At 43.7% G+C, this 18395-nt stretch overlaps 1 protein-coding gene across 1 annotated transcript in view; it reads right to left on the reverse strand.

Annotated features, from left to right (window-relative positions):
* The window catches only part of kcnk2b (potassium channel, subfamily K, member 2b), a gene marked incomplete at its 3' end in the record, with an annotated part of 127925 nt that overhangs the window by 66735 nt on the left and 42795 nt on the right, over window positions 1-18395 (reverse strand). Inside the window, exon 2 of the mRNA XM_084330553.1 lies at window positions 10417-10534. Coding sequence (XP_084186679.1) covers window positions 10417-10534 — 118 coding nt within the window. The remainder of the gene's footprint in view (window positions 1-10416; window positions 10535-18395) is intronic.

The following is an 18395-nucleotide window of genomic DNA, read 5'->3' on the forward strand; positions in this document are numbered from 1 at the left end:
AGAGGGGATTGTCACAATACTGTCGGACAAATAACAAGAATTAACTCATTTACAAGTTGTATTAAGTTTAGCAAATAAGGGAACAGATAAATAACATTTCAATGCAGTAAAAAAAGCAATATTTCGATTTTTACATTTTCGGGTTTGGTCCACATATAAGCCGCACCGTTATATAAGCCGCAGGGTCGAAAAATGGGGAAAAAAGCCGCGGCTTATAGTCCGAAAAGTACGGTACTCTCTTTTAGAAACTCTTTCTGTAAATAAACAGTACTGTATATTTGTATATCTTGTATGTCATAAATGTCTGGATGTAACAGTACTGTATATCTGTTAGGTACTGCACAGCACTCTCTCCCACCTTGACCGTCAGAAGGGGGGCTATGTGAGACTGTTGTTCATTGACTACAGCTCAGCGTTCAACACCATAGTCCCCACCAGACTGGTGGACAAGCTGATCGAGCTAGGCCTGAGCTCCGCCCTGAGCGCCTGGGTACTGGACTTTCTGAGTGAAAGACCCCAGGCGGTCAGGGTGGGGGGTCAGACCTCCAACACCATCACCCTGAGCATCGGGTCCCCCCAGGGCTGTGTTCTAAGCCCCCTGCTGTACTCACTCTACACACACGACTGTGCGGCCAAGTTCAGCTCCAACTCCATTGTGAAGTTCGCCGACGACACGGTGGTGGTGGGGCTGATCTCGGACAACGACGAGAAGGCCTACCGAGAGGAGGTTGAGGTACTGGAACGTTGGTGCCAGGACAACAGCCTGCTCCTGAACATTGGTAAAACCAAGGAGCTGATCGTGGATTATAGGAGAGGACAGCAGGAGACACACACACCACTGACGATTAACAGGGCTACCGTGGACAGGGTGAGCAGCTTCAAGTACCTGGGGGTCCACATCTCAGAGGACCTGACATGGTCAACACACATAGACACAGTAGTAAAGAAAGCGAAGCAGCGCCTCTACCACCTGAGACAGTTAAGGAAGTTCAGAGTATCGGGGAAGATACTCCAGTCCTTCTACTCAGGAGCTGTAGAGAGCATCTTGACCGGAAACATCACTGCCTGGTATGGGAACAGCACGGCACAGGACAAGAAGGCCCTACAGAGAGTGGTGCGCTCAGCCGAGCGTACCACGGGTATTGCGCTACCTCCCCTGCAGGCTCTATACAACAAGAGGTGCAAATCCAGAGCCTGCAGGATAATGAAAGACCCCCACCACCCCAATAACAGCCTGTTCCAGCTGCTGAGGTCAGGCAGACGCCTGCGAACTCCAGCTACTAGGACGGAGAGGCTTAGGCTAAGCTTCTTCCCCCAGGCCATCAGAGCCTTGAACAATGAACATTGAGAGACACAGAAACTGAACTATCCACACACAAGCACATACACGACACGCACGCTGAGCACGCTCACACACTAGCAGCCACTTTAACACTCATGCCGCACACACGCACACTTATGGCCAGAGGAAAGGCCACTTAAAGTAGTATAGCATCAGGAACAGTGTATTGCACTACTAAAGCTACCTAGCATGTCCTATATGCTCTGTAAATACTAATGTACAGATACCGAGATGGCACACCATGTACCTGTTTATTGCACTGTTTTATTGGATTCTATTAATATGTTGTACCACTGTATTTTATTGGATTCTATTATGTTGTACCACTGTATTGCACATCGTCGCGGGCAAGACCAGCCGCATTTCATTGTATACCTGTATGCCGTGACAATTAAAACTCTTGACTTGACTTGACTATGTTGTGTATGTCATAAATGTTATGATGAATTGAAAATGGGGGACCCTGATGTAAACAAGACGAACGTCTTTCTCTGGTCTGCATTCCCTTAACAATTGTGTGTATTGCGTCGTACTGTATTGTACCTATTCTGCAATCTGTTAATAAAATTTTCAATCAATCAATCAATTAGGTTGAGTAGTGAAGAGAGACTGATGGTAGGGAAGAGAACAGAGGAGGAATCAGGGTGATGGAAGGACAGACAAAAGTGGGAGAAATGATGGGGAAATCTTCACATGACAAGAGACAGCTGGATCTCTCTCTTCCCTTTTTTTTCTCTCTAGCAGTCAGAGTGGGGTCGATGTCTCTGCCTGCATCAACCATTCATCAGTCTTGTGAGTTCCAATTAAATACACCATGAATCACACTAGTGGAAAGACTCACAGCACAAGGACAGTCTACATGGACCTCCTAAAAAACACACCAGGTCCACACAAACCTCATTAAAAAAATCACCAAAGCGACACAAACCTCATTCAAAAAACGCACTCAATGCTCGCCGTGCTACAGTGGCACTTGGGACATTCATAATTAACGTTACACATTAGGTTATGCAACGGATCACAAGTGGCAACACGCTATGGTCTACACCCTTTCTCTGAGGGAACCAGCATGACTGTGACGGAGAGTTAAATGAACAACTGTGCCTTTTCTTAAGCTCGTTCATTTGGAGGACAGAGGAATGGTAAGCCAATCAATTAATTAGCATCTGATAAGGACAAAGGCTTGGCAGGCTTTAAGAGCGAAACAGCAACAGCATCTGCTAACTGCTTGGTCTATGGATCCAGGAGGAATCAGGGTGATGAATGAAAGGACAGACACAATTAGGAGAAATTACGGGAAAATCTCCACCTGACAAGATACAGAACAGAGTAATGACAATTTGAAATGAGGCATCATACAGAAAAAACAGTTCTCCCCCCTTTCTCTCATGTAATTAAATGGAAGCCTGTCAGACTGAGACAATTCATGAATTTATCCCACATTTTTTATTAATGGTAAAACTGGACTTGAAGAAGTCTTTATTCGTAGCACACATCGTCGTCATGCAGCGACACACGCGATGCGATGGGCAAACACATAGGAACACACACGTGAATTTTTTTGGGTCGCCGATAAAATTTCTTTTCTACGCTTGACCCATCCCGTCGTCGTCGTCCCCCCCCCCCCCCCCCCCCCCAAGGGCAAACCTCATAAAAAAAACACCAGGTCTACACACAAACCTCATTCAAGACAACACACTCAATGCTCACCGTGCTACAGTAGCACTTGGACATTCATAATTAACGTTATACATTAGGTTATACAACGGATCACACATGGCAACACGCTATATGGTCTTCACCCTTTCGCTGAGGGAACCAGCATGACTGTGACGGAGAGTTAAATGAACAACTGTGCCTTTTCTTAAAGCTCATTCATTTATAAAGGACACAGATTGGGCTGTAATCACTCACATAATAGTACATAATTTTCTTGCAATGCTAACTAGTGTTAGAATATTGCAGTTTTTTTTTTTTTATATATACACTTTTTCTCCCATTTTCTATATTTTCTCCCATCCCAATTTCGTATCATCCAATTCAACCCTCCCCTGTCACGAACGCTGTTTCTTGCCTCCCACAAGCCGGCTGCAATGTGGACTAAGTCATACATAGCACAAGTCCCCTCCGGTACTCGAGGTAACAGCAGTCGCATCTTTTCACCTGCGCAGCTCGATCTCTCAGTGGCGAGGAGTAACGCGTGGGAGGCTCACGCTGCCCCCGACACTTCCTGATTCTACTGCGCAGGTGCACCAACCGACCTGTAGGAGTCGCTGTCCACAACGCCCGATCCCCACCCATCAGTTTCCCACCCCCTAATACGGCCAATGTGTATTAGTACAGACGACCAGCTAAACTGAAAACAATGTGGAGCGCTGGGCTCGAACAGGCGAGCCCAGCGTCTCCGCATTCGTGGCGAGCGCCTTGCCCACTACGCCACGTAGCCGCCCAGAATATTGCAGGTTTTATGCTAATATAAGACTATCCATAAAAGTATCTACGGTATCTATAATCTACCATATCTATCTATTTATTTATAAATTCCATCTATTGTAAATTACTTAAACAGTGCCTACAATGTACTTATCTACTGTGTTAAAACTGATTCTATGTGAATTGTATATATGACTGTGTGTGCCTATGGAGGAATGCCATACATTGCGGTGGACCTATACAACAGTCTGTTGAGAGTCTGTTCTTTTTTTTTATATATCTTTTTCCCCCTCCTTTTTCCTCCGATTTTCTCCCATCCCAATGTTAGTCGTTATGCCAATTCCCAATCCCCTTCCTGGTCGCTGCGCACTTACCCCCCACAGTCGGTCTGGGAGAGTGGAGGCTATCACATGCTTCCTCCGACACACGTCTAGCCAATCAACCGCTTCTTTTCACCTGGCAGCGCGGACTCTCACTGAGAGGGCGTAGCGTGTGGAAGGATCACACTATCCCTAGATCCTATCCGCATTTAGCAGGCGCCCCGACCGAACTGTAGGAGTCGCTGTTTACAACGACCCGGACCCACCCCGCCAGCTTCTCCCACCCTCTAATACTGCCAATTGTATTAGTGTGAACGGCCAGCCAAGCTGGTGACAACCCTGGAGCTGTGAGCTGGCGAATCCAGCGTCTCCGGGGTTGGTGACGAACGCAATCTACGCTACGCCACCTGACCGCCTTTGTTGAGAGTCTGTTCTAATAATGTTGAGCTCAGTTGTCAGTTGTCCAATCCTACCTAGCTGACCAATACCTGTTCCCTATTTGGTCTTCTGTCACTCTTGTTTCTCTGATCCTATTTTCTGAAGATGCATTTCCATTGGCTAATGGACGAGATATAAGTCACTTGTTACTTTCTGCCCGTTGAAAAAAACATACTTTTTACTCCTTACATTTAAAATGCAGACCTACAAAGTACAAATCTTGCAGGTCCAACAATTTCAATTAGTATATTTGTTTCTCTGGCCGAAAAAACAGCCAATCAAATCCCCATCAATGGAAAATTAACCCGCCCATACCCATGCTGATTGGTCCTTGTGCAAGACTAGAAAGCGGGGATCTTTGATTAAACACCTGCTATCAGAAGAATAGACAGTCAGAGTGACAAGCTACAGAAGATGGCCACAAACGATAGTACGAGTGAAGAGGACAAAACGGAACATTTCATTGCCCCGGAATTAAAAAAAGTTTAGTAATTAAGTACATTTAAAAGTAGAAACTTTTTGACTTTTACTCAAGTGTGTTTTTAGCCAGATACTCTTACTTACCAGACTTTTACTTGAGTAAGATTTTGACACGGTACCCATACTTTCACTTAAGTATCATTTCTGGGTACTTTTTACACCCCTGACCACCACAGACCAGGGCCCTCATTTATCAATAATGCGTAGAAAGTGTTCTATTTTCGTTCCTACGCATGGAATTTAGAATGTCTCTACGCACAGAAAAATCTGGATGTATTAACCGTGCGTGCACAGGTCGTATGCACACTCCGTGTTGATAAATACCATTGTTCTTACCGTCTATGCTCGTGCATGATTATCCATATATGGTAATGAAACACCCCCATGGGATGTGAAATAATGGACTAAGCCGAGCGAACTATGAGAAACTTCACGAGCGAGATTGATCACGGAGGTCTAACCAACTAATTTAATGCACTGACGAACCAAGAAGACACAACGCATGTTATGGGAGAAATACACGACAGGCTGACGGACTTGTACACGGTGATGTCGGATATCAACGGCTCCCCAAGACCATTGCTGCAATGCTGCCTGGGCAGCGCAAAATACTAATAAAGACCGTTAACCACTGTTTGGCGTTGGTGTCATTACCATGCTGGAATATGAATGCCTTTTTTCGTTTCGTTCTTTTAAAGTTCGATTGGCTACCTGGTATAATATGATTTGTAGAGGCATACAATCTATTTTGTTGTCGGTATTAGGTAGCCTATATATATGATATATAATGGCATAGCCTACATATGCAACAGTAACTTGCGCATAACGCATATGCACAGAGCCCTGTGAAGCCTGCATACAGTAAACTAACTTGATCATTAATCTAACTGTTGTCCTTGTATCTTTACGCTTATGAAAACATTAAATAATATTTATAGGCTATAGGCCCTCGTTTTGCCATAATAGCCTATTCTCAAATGGCTATCCGCTGTGGGCTATCTCCTCGCTGACGGACCAGTATACCTATATCATATCATATTCCTATGTCTCCAAGGAATCGTGGGGCTCTGGGGAAGAAGGTTGGGAACCCCTGCTATATAGCCTATCCTTATTCCTTTATAATGTTATAGGCTATTTTATTTACAGTAGTCTATTTATGATTTTTTCCATAGCCGGTCTCAGTTATGATGTGGCTGAGACGGATCAGGATTAATGAAGCTGCTAGGACTAGACTGCTTCTCGGCTACGAATTAAAGCCACGATTGAAAATAATGTACTTCCTTTCTTGACAATAGCCAATAACAATAATACGAGAGCATACAATAACAATGAATCTCACTGCCATGTAGCCTACACCATGTGTAGCTTGCCTATGTGATCAATAAAAACTTAAAATTGAATTCCATCACGTCTGTGCGGGAGCTCACAAATAGGCTGTTGTCACAATGTAAATAAAAACGTGCACTGAAAAGTTACAGTATGTAGATGGTTGATTAAATACAATTAGGCCTGCAACGATAAACCATGATGCATTCATTCGGAAAAAACAATTCCAAATGCTATTTATAGGGTTTGACAATAATTACACTAATGTCGCTATTTTACAATTAACTATAATGAATTACGGGTCATACCAAACACGTCCGTGTTGAAACTAATGCACGAAAGCTTATTTTACATGTTGCAGTTTTCTTATTCTAACGCTTGGCGCCATGTACGCACGGTCTGAGCTGTGCGTAGATATACGCACAATCTCAAGCACACGTTCATGTTGATAAGTCCCACACTTTGCTTAGAAATGATCGTACGCACGGTTTACGCACATATCTGTGCGTACGCACCATTGATAATGAGGGCCCAGATCCCACGTTAGTGAAGAGAACAGCTGCACTGAGTCATGTACCTGCAGCTCTGCAGCGTTGTGTTGCGTCTTGTGTCCATGTCGTTGATTGTTGCTTTAATTCAACCATGGAACACATTTGGGCGGCTAAGTGGCGCAGTGGGCAAGGCGCTCGCCACTAACGCAGGAAATGCTGGGTTCGAGCCCAGCTCTCGGCGTTGCTACCGGCTTGGCTGGTCGTTCATACTAACTCAATTGGCAGTGTTAGGCTTTGTGTCCACCGGGGACGTTTTTTTCAAGGCGGACCGCTTTGAAAAGCAAAAATATGCATGCTCAGAGCGTTTCCAGAGCGTCTCGTGACTCCCGTGGCTCCGCCACTTGCTCGATGTTGATTGGTCGGTCGAAAAAAGTTACCTTGATGTTTAACTAGTTTCAACTTTAGGCGCTTGGGAGCGTTTCGCCCAAAAACGCTAGTCGCCGAGAGCACTAAAACGTGAGGCGCGGCGCTGGGAAAAGGAGCGCGCCTGTCGCGTCTGTAGCATAGAAATGAATGACAGAAAGGAGCTGACAACTCATAAAACGTCCCCGGTCGACACGGGCCCTTAGGGGTGGGAAAGCCGGTGGGTGGGAATTGGACGTTGTGGACAGCGTTGTGTTTTTCAACCATATCTGTTGACAATATAATTTCTTTATATTGAATGCTACATCCTGCTACCTTTTTCAGCATCTCTATTTCAAGGCAATATTTACAAAAACTAAACTAAAACTAGTAATTTCCTATACAAACATGTTTCCTACTATTTATGCATAATAATCATCTGTTCTGTGCGCACGCAAGGGAACATGTATGTGCAGGAGCGTGCGTGCACGTGGCGTCATTAACACATTGGTCGCCAAAATCACTTTTCAGCATTATTGCCCGCCATGCGTTGACCGCCAACATTGCTGTACAGCGTTTTTGAGATCAATATTTAATTTTTTCGCCATGGCATTCATAATTCATCCACCCAACCCCCGATGCCCTAGCGGGACCCTAGATGGGACTGCAACGGCTCAATACCGCCGCCTGGTGGATGGTCGGGCGAGTTACACTCTCGCAAAAACCGGAAGTGTCATCGATGCATCGAGGAAATTCCTCCGGCAGTCACATCTAGCTACGGGACTCCTGACAGACACTATAGTACATATGGATCGCTTTCTAAACTTAATAATCTATATGATTTCGGCGTTTATTGCGCCATACAAACTGGAAATGGACCTAGGCGATCAGCGTCGAATAATTGGGATCTTTCACCGCCAGTCTCATCGGCCCACGGTAAGAGAACAGTAACGTTATTTTCAGCCCGATTGTTTATTCATTTCACTGCAAACCATCTGATCAATATATCACCCATACTACATAAAGCCGTTACTGATGATCAAGCAATTATAAACGACCCCCCCCCCCTTTCCTCCACGCATGATGAAGCATAATGTATACCGATCATATACATTTGAATTTTTTTATATAGCGTGTATGGGAAAGAAACGCCAATCGATAATCTATCATATACATTTACATTTACATTAAAGTCATTTAGCTGACACTTTTATCCAAAGCGACTTACAAGTTCTGTACGACAAGTCATCAGGAAGGGTGCAACTCTATCAGCTGAGTAACAATGTTCATCAAAGTGTTGCGTGTGCAACTCAGTCAGTGTGAGACCATGGGTCCATGAGCGTTTTTTGTTCACTCTTGTTGTGTTGCAGCGCAGGGCACTATACAGTAGTGGAGGCTACTGCTGACAGCCTTATCAACAGTGCTGCACTTCCTGGTTTAATAGCACAGTCTGGTGCTCAGAGATATATATCTGTATGTCATGCATGTCTTAAATGTCATGATTAGATTAGTTTAGATGATTAGATTAGATTCTTATATCTGTGTCATGTATGTCATAAATGTCATGAATTGAAAATGGGGGACCCTGATGTAAACAAGAAGTCTTTCTCTGGTCTGCATCCCCTTAACTCTTTCAGTGCCACGCCTGGTTTTCCGTTTTACCGCTTGAATGCCACCATCGGCGCCAATGTTAACGTTAATATCGCCTAATCTATGTTTTAAATTATGGCTATGTGTCTAATCTGCCCATCGCATTATCAAAGACTATTTTCCAGTCAGTGCTGTGAAGACAGATTGTTTTTTTATCGCGTCGTTTCCGTTTCAGAGCAGTTAGAAAAGCCCCCGTTTTGATATAAAAAACAGCTCATTCTGGAGCATTCTATGAAAATCGTCTTTTAGTGGAATATTCCACAACGTTGATATTCGTCTGCCTTTTTATGAATCGTTTTCAAATAAACGCTAGATGATCAATATTATACGTGCACGCAAGCACATTACGGCCGCGCACTGATAATCGCTCCGTTGATTTCCTCACAGACTTTTACAGTGAAACCGAAAGAAGACATTTCACAAAACAGCTTATAACTTCATCAAACTTACTCCGATTATCCTACCACTGATAACATAGAGTCCTTACCTGACATCAGATGGTATCCAACTGGTATATTCCAATTCCTGATCACCATTCGAAAAAATCGATACGTGTATGGATCCAACGCGACACAGTAGATCTCCATGATCCGCGGGGATCTGAGGCTCCAGAATGAACTGTGGTAACCCCGGCTGGATCAGTGAACTGGAAAATGTGGAGTACCGGATTTTTTTCCCCATTCATTTTCATTGAGTCCATTCCAAAATCACTTATGTCATCTGGGAGACGACAGGGGGCGCTTTTTTCCACAGTGATCACCGGCGCAGCTCGGCTATACTCGGGTAGGCTCGGGTGATGCAATAATTTTTCAGATCGCAAAAAAATTATAATAATAATAATTCCGAGAAATCTCGTGAGTGGCATGCAACCACCTATAAAAAAACCTGAGAAATCTCGTGAGTGGCACTGAAAGAGTTAACAATTGTGTGTATTGAGCTGTACTGTACCCATTCTGCAATCTGTTAATTAAAATTTTCAATCAATCAGTATATATTTGTTATTTATTTGGTATAGTGCTTAACAAGCATAATTTAATGTTGCCCAGTTGTGGCCTGTTGAGGGGCAATACATATCAAAAGTTCCAAAACATCTATTGTGTTTGTATGATCCACTATATAAACATAGTAATTATAATATCTACATACATGGCATTTGATTGGAGGCTAGCCTCACTTTGTCCCACAGCAACATTCAAATAGTTTAGATTTGTGTATGTTGTTTATGTAAAAAAAATATATATCTTGAAAGTAACGCAATAGTTACTTTCTGAAGTAACTAGTTACTTTTATCATTTGTAACTGAGTAAGTAATTTAGTTACTTTTGGGAAGAAGTAACTAGTAACTGTAACTAGTTACTTTTTAAAAGTAACTTGCCCAACACTGGTTAAAACAGAGTACAACCACTTCTGAAATTACCACTGCACCCCTGAGCAACCCCCTTACACATATGTGAAAAGGGTACATAGAGCAAAGTCAATCTTTGATTTAAGTGAATAATTATTGGATATTGATGATTATTGATTATAGTCTTACCAATGGTGGTGATGACAGTCCCAGCGAAAAAGAAGGAGGAGCTTAGGTCCCACAGGCTCGTCTGATTGGATGACTTTGCTGACGGGTTCACACCTGCACGGATTGCTGACACCACTTGCTGGAAGGGAATGGAGAACATCCGTTTAGGGTTAAAGTTCACATGCACACAAACTTGCCCTTGTAAACACACACATTCTTGTCGGTGGGTCGGTGGGTGGCTTGGTCGGTCGGTCGGTGGGTTGGTCGGTCGGATAGAAGCATGGACCGCGGAACGCATTTGGAATAGGTAGGGCCAATTGTCCAAAATTATGTGACGTTGCTCCCTCCGCCCAAACCAAGCCACATGCTCGTAACGCATTTGTTTATTGATTATAGCCTACATTTAGTCACAATCAAAATAGTATCATAATATGCAATGCATGGCTGGCCAAACTCCCAGCCGAGCTAATACGTCCGTGCCTCGGTGTCCCCCATTGCAAAAGACGATCGAGGAAGCGGAGAAAACGAGGAAAAACACCTGTCGCTCCTACCTGGTGCCCGTGGAGTTCCAGAGAACCCCACCCCGCCAACCCGGTGGCGTGAATATTAAAGGCAACCAACTTGTGTTCGGCTTTTCTCTGATTGGCCGCGCCCCCACGCGCAGGCAAGCGCAGTCGTCCCACGTCCCAAATGAAATCCAAGGAGCGCAAGCGAGCGGCAGCGCGGGCAACCAACTTGTGTCAACCAACTTGTGTTCAGCTGCGGTAGCAGTGGAGTGCTATGAAATGCGCTGAACTAGAAAGCGTAAGGTTATTATGTTTCGTGTTTTTAACAACCAACTACCAGATTCACTCGTGTATAAACAAAGCCCATACAGTTATGAAATGCGCTGAACTAGAAAGCGTAACGTTATTATGTTTCGCGTTTTTAACAACCAACTACCAGATTCACTCGTGTATAAACAAAGCCCATACAGTTATGAAATGCGCTGAACTAGAAAGCGTAACGTTATTATGTTTCGCGTTCCATTGATTAACGCCATTACCTGCTGTGCTGTAGGAAGCAGAGGTACAGTAAGTTACAGTAGGTGTAGGTTACATGTTTAATCAAAGCCCATACAATTTTTTAGATGAATGATTGTGGATATAATATAGAAAACACATCATTATGATATTGTCAGATGGCGCAAAATACAATGGTGAGTGAGAAATATATCTCCAGTGATAAAACCCAGTGCTCTATGTCTCTATGATACACAGCGTGAATGGGCTTTCAGAGGGAGAGGCATGACTTCGCGACAGCCATATTAGACACTCACTGTACATCAGTGTGGAACTGTAACGTTATATGTTATTTCGCCCGTGGAGGCTGCTGAGCCTGAAGCGCAGCGGGGCGACGCGGTGGTTTATCCCCGGCTTCCGTGCGCCGCCCGCGGCTTGACTCGGTTCAGCTCCAGCAGCAGCAGCGGCCGTTCCTCCGTTGTAGAAGCCCTTCAATGACAGCGGCTCTCATATTTTGCGAATGCATAAACTATATCTTAAATTATGGCTATGTGTCTAATATGGCTGTCGCTTATCAATGACTTCGCGACAGCCATATTAGACACATCGCCATAATTTAAGATATAGTTTATGCATTCGCAAATATGAGAGCTCTGTCATTGAAGTGGGTGGTGGCAGCATTACTAACAGTAGCGATTTTTATTGTTTTGTCATGACCAAACATAATCCCAACATAGATAGGAGGTGTACTGTATGTCAAGACACATCGCCATAATTTAAGATATAGTTTATGCATTCGCAAATATGAGAGCTCTGTCATTGAAGTGGGTGGTGGCAGCATTACTAACAGTAGCGATTTTTATTGTTTTGTCATGACCAAACATAATCCCAACATAGATAGGAGGTGTACTGTATGTCAAATGTCGGTCATGTGGTGGAAGAGTTTAGTACAGTCACACAACAGAACACCGCTGTAGTACAGTCACACAACAGAACACCGCTGGTTCTGCCGCGTCTCTCTTGCCGCAAGGGCGTGTGCTAGTGGATTGATTGATTGGCCGTGTGGCCAATCAGAGAAACGCTGAACGAAAAGCTGAACACAAGTTGGTTGCCTTTAATATTCACGCAACCCGGTGTGTGGAATTATTCCCCGCCGGCTTTCATTCACCGGCCCAGCCCAGAGTCTGTCTCTCTCTGGGTTTCATCGCCCATGGAGGCCCAATGGATGTCACGGCGCAAACCCCTATAGCCTCCGCTCCCTGCTACAGGTGCAGCCTCCCGGGAGCTCCCCTCCCGCCCCCCTGGCCCTATTCAACGCTCGCTCGCTATCAAACAAGGCCTTCAACTTGAACGCTCTCTTCACGCACCGCAAACTGGATTTTCTCCTGGTGGTTGAAATGTGGATACGGACTGGTGAGCAGCCTATTGAAAAGCGCAATTTGAAATGGATGCGCGTTAGTGTGAGCTAATGTGCTCACATGACACAATAGCCAATCAATCATTAGGAAACAGAATTGGTCGCTTGTGATAGGCTAGTTTTTTTTACGTAGGCTTACAGATAGTGGAAATTAACCCGTGAAGCGTGCAGAAGTGCAATAAGAACGTAAATGTATTTGCTGATATATTATATTGTTAAATATTAAAATATTAAATGTTTACATAATGTTTGATGTTTGATACACCCCAAAGTAGGTAGGGAAAGGGCCAGACTGGCCCTACCGGTTCCGCGGTCCATGGAAGCGGGGTCACAAGTCATCAGAATAACAAAGGCCTCAGACTGGCAGGTGTGAAGTGAGGAGGGACACATTGATTTCTGGGTAGAGTAGTCATTATACATTGTAAGAGAAATGGTTCCATTTTCTCTTGAGGCCTGTAGCTCTGGAATAAGTATTGTGTTATCAGCATGTTTCATAAGACATAGATTAGGTGATGGCTTATTTTGAAGGTATGAACCTGTACTACCATATCATGTAAAAAAGAAAAATAATAATACAATTGAAGATCCCTCTAAAGGACCCAGAGTCTGTGCCTGGTCACAAATGTGCTAAAATGCTTGTATCACCAACATAGCCAGCATGAGAAGGACCGAGGGCAAATAGACCATGCTAAGTAAACAGAATGACAGAAAGTAGTTGTTAACAATTAATAAAAGTATCCTACACCGAATAAGCACTATGTAAGATAAGATAAGTACTCACACACAAACACACACACACAGACAAGCACTCACACATGCACGCACACCACCCCTGGCACTCTCCCAGTGATCAAAAGGCATGTGCTTCCACGTGAAAACTGAAATTACTTTAATTATTGTAAATCCTATCAAGGACACCAAGAATGGAATGGATACACAAAACCTTCAGAAGCTTAGGTCTGATCATTCCTGGCATGAGCTCTATACCACATTAGTCTAGCTATGTCTGTGGTAGGGGTGGAGCTGGACTCTCTAGCGGTGGTGGCGGAGAGGAGGAGCCTTGCTAAGCTCCACGCCATCAGGGACAACCCCTCCCACCCACTACACACGGACTTGGCTGAAAGAAGGAGCACGTTCAGTGCTAGACTAAGACTCCCTAGAAAGATGTAGCACTGAACGGCACAGGAAGTCCTTCATTCCGACAGCCATCAGACTTTATAATGCATCACTGTACCTCACTGCATCACTGAGCACAGGGTGACAGTACTATCTTCCTGGACTTTTAGTTTTACAATTTTACACTTACTGTATATTATTTCTGTATATTTTTACTGTATATTTTATATTAGAATGTAACATAGGAAATGTATATCCCGGACCGTATTTTATTATTAGGCTTATTTTTATTCTTATTCATGCCTTTTGTTTTTGTCTACCCAAATGTTTACTGTTTACTGTGAGCGATTTGTAGTGCCAAATTTCCCTCGGGAGGAATAAAGTATTTCTATTCTATTCTATCTATCCAATCAGAACATGTGGGGAAATTAGTGGTGTTCGTGTTAAGCTCTCCAGGGTGACACACTATACAAGCACAGATAAAAATCAAAGTAAAGCAATTAAGGGCTCAGACCTGCCTGACACCTTTGTGAATGCTAAGGAGGAATAAGAATGTCTGCGCCTAGAAGTGGTGGAAAGTAACTAAGTATTTGTACTCTTAAGTGCAGTATATGAGTATAATTTTGAGGTACTTTGAGAGCGTTTATAGGGGTGAACACTGCAGGCCCAGATGGCATAACAGGGCGAATAATTAAGTCCTGTGCTAACCAGCTAGCCCCAGTGTTCACCACTATATTCAACCTATCCCTGGCCACGTCCGTGGTCCCTTTGCAGTTTGCATACAGGACAAACAGGTCCACTGACGACGCGGTCTCCCAGGTACTGCACAACACCTTGACAGTCAGAGGGGGGGCTAGGTGAGATTGCTGTTCATTGACTATAGTTCAGCTTTCAACACCATAGTCCCCACCAGACTGGCTGACAAGTTGATTGATCTGGGTCTGAACTCCGCCCTGAGTGCAGGCCTGGATCCTGGACTTTCTGACCGACAGGCCCCATGTGGTCAGGGTGGGTGGACACACCTCCAACACCATCACCCTGAGCATCGGGTCCCCCCAGGGCTGTGTCCTCAGCCCCCTGCTGTACTCGCTGTACACACATGACTGTGTGGCCAGGTTCAGCTCCAACTCCATAGTGAAGTTTGCGGACGACACGGTGGTGGTGGGGCTGATCTCTAACGACGACGAGAAGGCCTACTGGGAGGAGGTTGATGTCCTGGCACTCTGGTGCCGGGATAACAGCCTGCTCCTGAACATTGGTAAGATCAAGGAGCTGATTGTGGATTTTAGGAGAATACAGCACACCCCACTGTGGATTAATGGGACTATCGTAGACAGGGTGAGTAGTTTCAAGTACCTGGGAGTCCACATCGTGGAGGACCTGACATGGTCAATACATACACACACCATGGTAAAAAAAAGGCGAAACAGCGCCTCTACCACCAGAGACAACTGAGGAAATTCAAAGTATCAGGGAAGATTCTCCAGTCCTTATACTCTGGGGCTGTGGAAAGCATCCTGACTGGGAACATCACTGCCTGGTTTGGCAACTGCACTGCTAAGGACAGGAAGGCTCTACACCATAGGTGTCAAACTCACGGCCCGCGGGCCAAATCCGGCCCGCCACGTCATTTGATGTGGCCCCCCAAGAGCTCAGGTAAAAAAAAAAAAAAAAAAATTTACATTAAAGGGGAACTATTTTACTATTTCTTTCACTATTTGGGCACTTTTACACAATTCCTGTGAGTCTATGGAACACCTCTGTAATATATATATTTTTATTTATTCATTGTTTTGTATTTCTAATCAAGTCCTCAAAAACAGCATTTTTCTACCTCAAGATCTCGAGCCATTTTGAGCCTGGGCTGCAGGGCGGCTCCTAAACCACTGCGCCGTGCCGGCGCCGCCTGAACATTAACATGCAGCGGTGTCGGGCGGCTAGGTGGTGTAGTGGGCAAGGCACTCGCCACCAGTGTGGAGACGCTAGGATTCGCGTGTTCGAATCCAGCTCTCCACATTGTTTTCAGTTTAGCTGGTCGTCCGCAGTAATACACATTGGCCGTATTACGGGGAGGGAAAACTGAAGGGTGGGGATCGAACGTTGTGAACAAGCGACTCCTACAAGTCGGTTGGTGCGCCTGCGCAGTAGAATCAGGAAGTGTCGGGGGCAGCGTGAGCCTCCCACGCGTTACTCCTCGACACTGAGAGATCGAGCTGCGCAGGTGAAAAGATGCGACTGCTGTTACCTCAAGTACCGGAGGGGACTTGTGCTATGTATGACTTAGTCCACATTGCAGCCGGCTTGTGGGAGGCAAGAAACAGCGTTCGTGACAGGGGAGGGTTGAATTGGATGATACGAAATTGGGATGGGAGAAAAATATAGAAAAATGGGAGAAAAAGTGGATAAAAAAAAAAAAACATGCAGCGGTGTCTTTCTGACATCACATATCGCGCACATTTTCAAATGACTCAGTTCAGTGAGGGTGAATATTGTGAGAGGAGAATTGGAAGAATGCGCCAATATGAGAATTTTGAGACATAGATCATATTAATATAAGTTCACATAGCTAGGAAACAATGCTAAACACTCAAAAAGGCCATTTATAAGATAGTTCCCCTTTAATATTGGGTTAAAAAATAGCAGTGTTAAAATAATTGTGGGTTAATGCGTTAATAAAGCTTTAACTTTGACAGCCTTAGTTATTACACATTCTTACACATACATGTATGTTGAACATCTGAGGTAACAAAGGAAAAAAGCCAAAAGCACTTACTCCTCAGACATTCTTTGACAATTTTACAGCCCAAAATACAAAAAAGATCCAGGCGGAATAGGTAACAAAGGGTTGAAGAAATATTGTCTGAACTGTCAGATGCAAACTGGCTGTGTGACATAACCGAGCATCTCGCTCAATTGAATAAGAAGCTGTAGGGACGCAAACAAGTCCCACCCAAAACTTGACCAATATAGTTGTGAACTGAGACAACCCTTATTTTGTTATTTTTGAGTACAATTACAGTTGTGTGTTCATGCAGACACATAATAGCAATTTCATTACGAATTGAAAATGGGGGAGCCTGATGTAAACAAGTCGAAAGTCTTTCTCTGGTCTGCATCCCCTTAACAATTGTGTGTATTGAGCTGTACTGTACTGTACCCATTCTGCAATCTGTTCATTAAAGTTAATTAAACTATCTTCCATTAGTTGGATGTATGGCCTCTGCAAGGTTGTGTGCAGCCATTTGTTTTTGTAACATCTGCTACATCTGTCCCACGTGTTCTTTGCAGCTCTTTGCAACAGTTGTTAGTTCTGCCCCTCTTGACTGTGACAAAAAGGTTTTGAACAAACTTAATGTCATAGCTTGTATTTGATGATATTCTTCTTTGTTATTTACTTGAATGGTTTGATCATTGATTGGTGGAGTAATATGGGGTTCTGATAAACTAAAATTATTTGTTAAAATAACATAAGCTAACATATATTTTTACATTTATGCAAATGAATATGCAATATGTATAACTTGAATAAGTAATAAATACAGAAACACCATGTTTAACAATATGTAAATGTGTAGCTACATTTATTTTACATTACATTAACATTTATACGGTCTTTGGCCCTTTGAGGGCAACCATAATGCTGATGTGGCCCTCTGTGAAAATGAGTTTGACACCCCTGCTCTACACAGCTGTGGAGCATGAGAGCGTACCGGAAAACGTTGTTGTGTTGAAAGCTAGCTTAGCGTTATCTAAAAGATAAAATTTTTTAAGTTTGCGTTTGTGCATTTCCAAATTGTGCCAACAACATGTCGCTCACTTTGTGTAGCATTCATAGACCATTGATACGACGGACATGTCGTTTTATGAGCGGAGAGACCTGCTGCAGAAAGAGTGCAGGTAATATAATTATTATTACAAATGATGACTGTTTTGACTGACAATATGCATTATTAAGCATCGGGCATATTTCTGTGCATTGTTAATGTGAAGCGAGACATAATACAATCGGTAGCGTGTTTATGTATGTGTTTGCGTGCAATATCTCATTATTGCTGCTGCCATGCGCTTTAACATGCATTTTAAAAATAGATTTTGCTAAACAATTGCTCAAGCACTACTCAACTAATTCATCCTATGGAGTAACTGTGCGGAATGGGCTACAAGATAAAATGAAGCAAAGCAGAAAAAAATGATAAAGGAATGATATTAGCAAAAAGAGGAAAGGGGAGGTGACTATTGTCAATCTTCTGGATTCTAAGCTGTTGTTTTCTTTTTCTTTTGTACTACATTGTGGATACTGATGTTATTTATTTATTTTATGTTGTTTTCAATGTTAACTCATTCAGAGCCACACCCATGTGACCAAATTAGGGCTTCTATGCCAGCACTTTACTCAATGGGAGGACGGGGATATTTGCAAACGCTTAAACTATATCTTAAATTATGGCTATGGGTCTAATACACCT

The sequence above is a fragment of the Notolepis coatsorum genome (genome assembly GCF_963971535.1).
Source record: "Notolepis coatsorum genome assembly, chromosome: 15".
NCBI lineage: Eukaryota > Metazoa > Chordata > Actinopteri > Aulopiformes > Paralepididae > Notolepis > Notolepis coatsorum.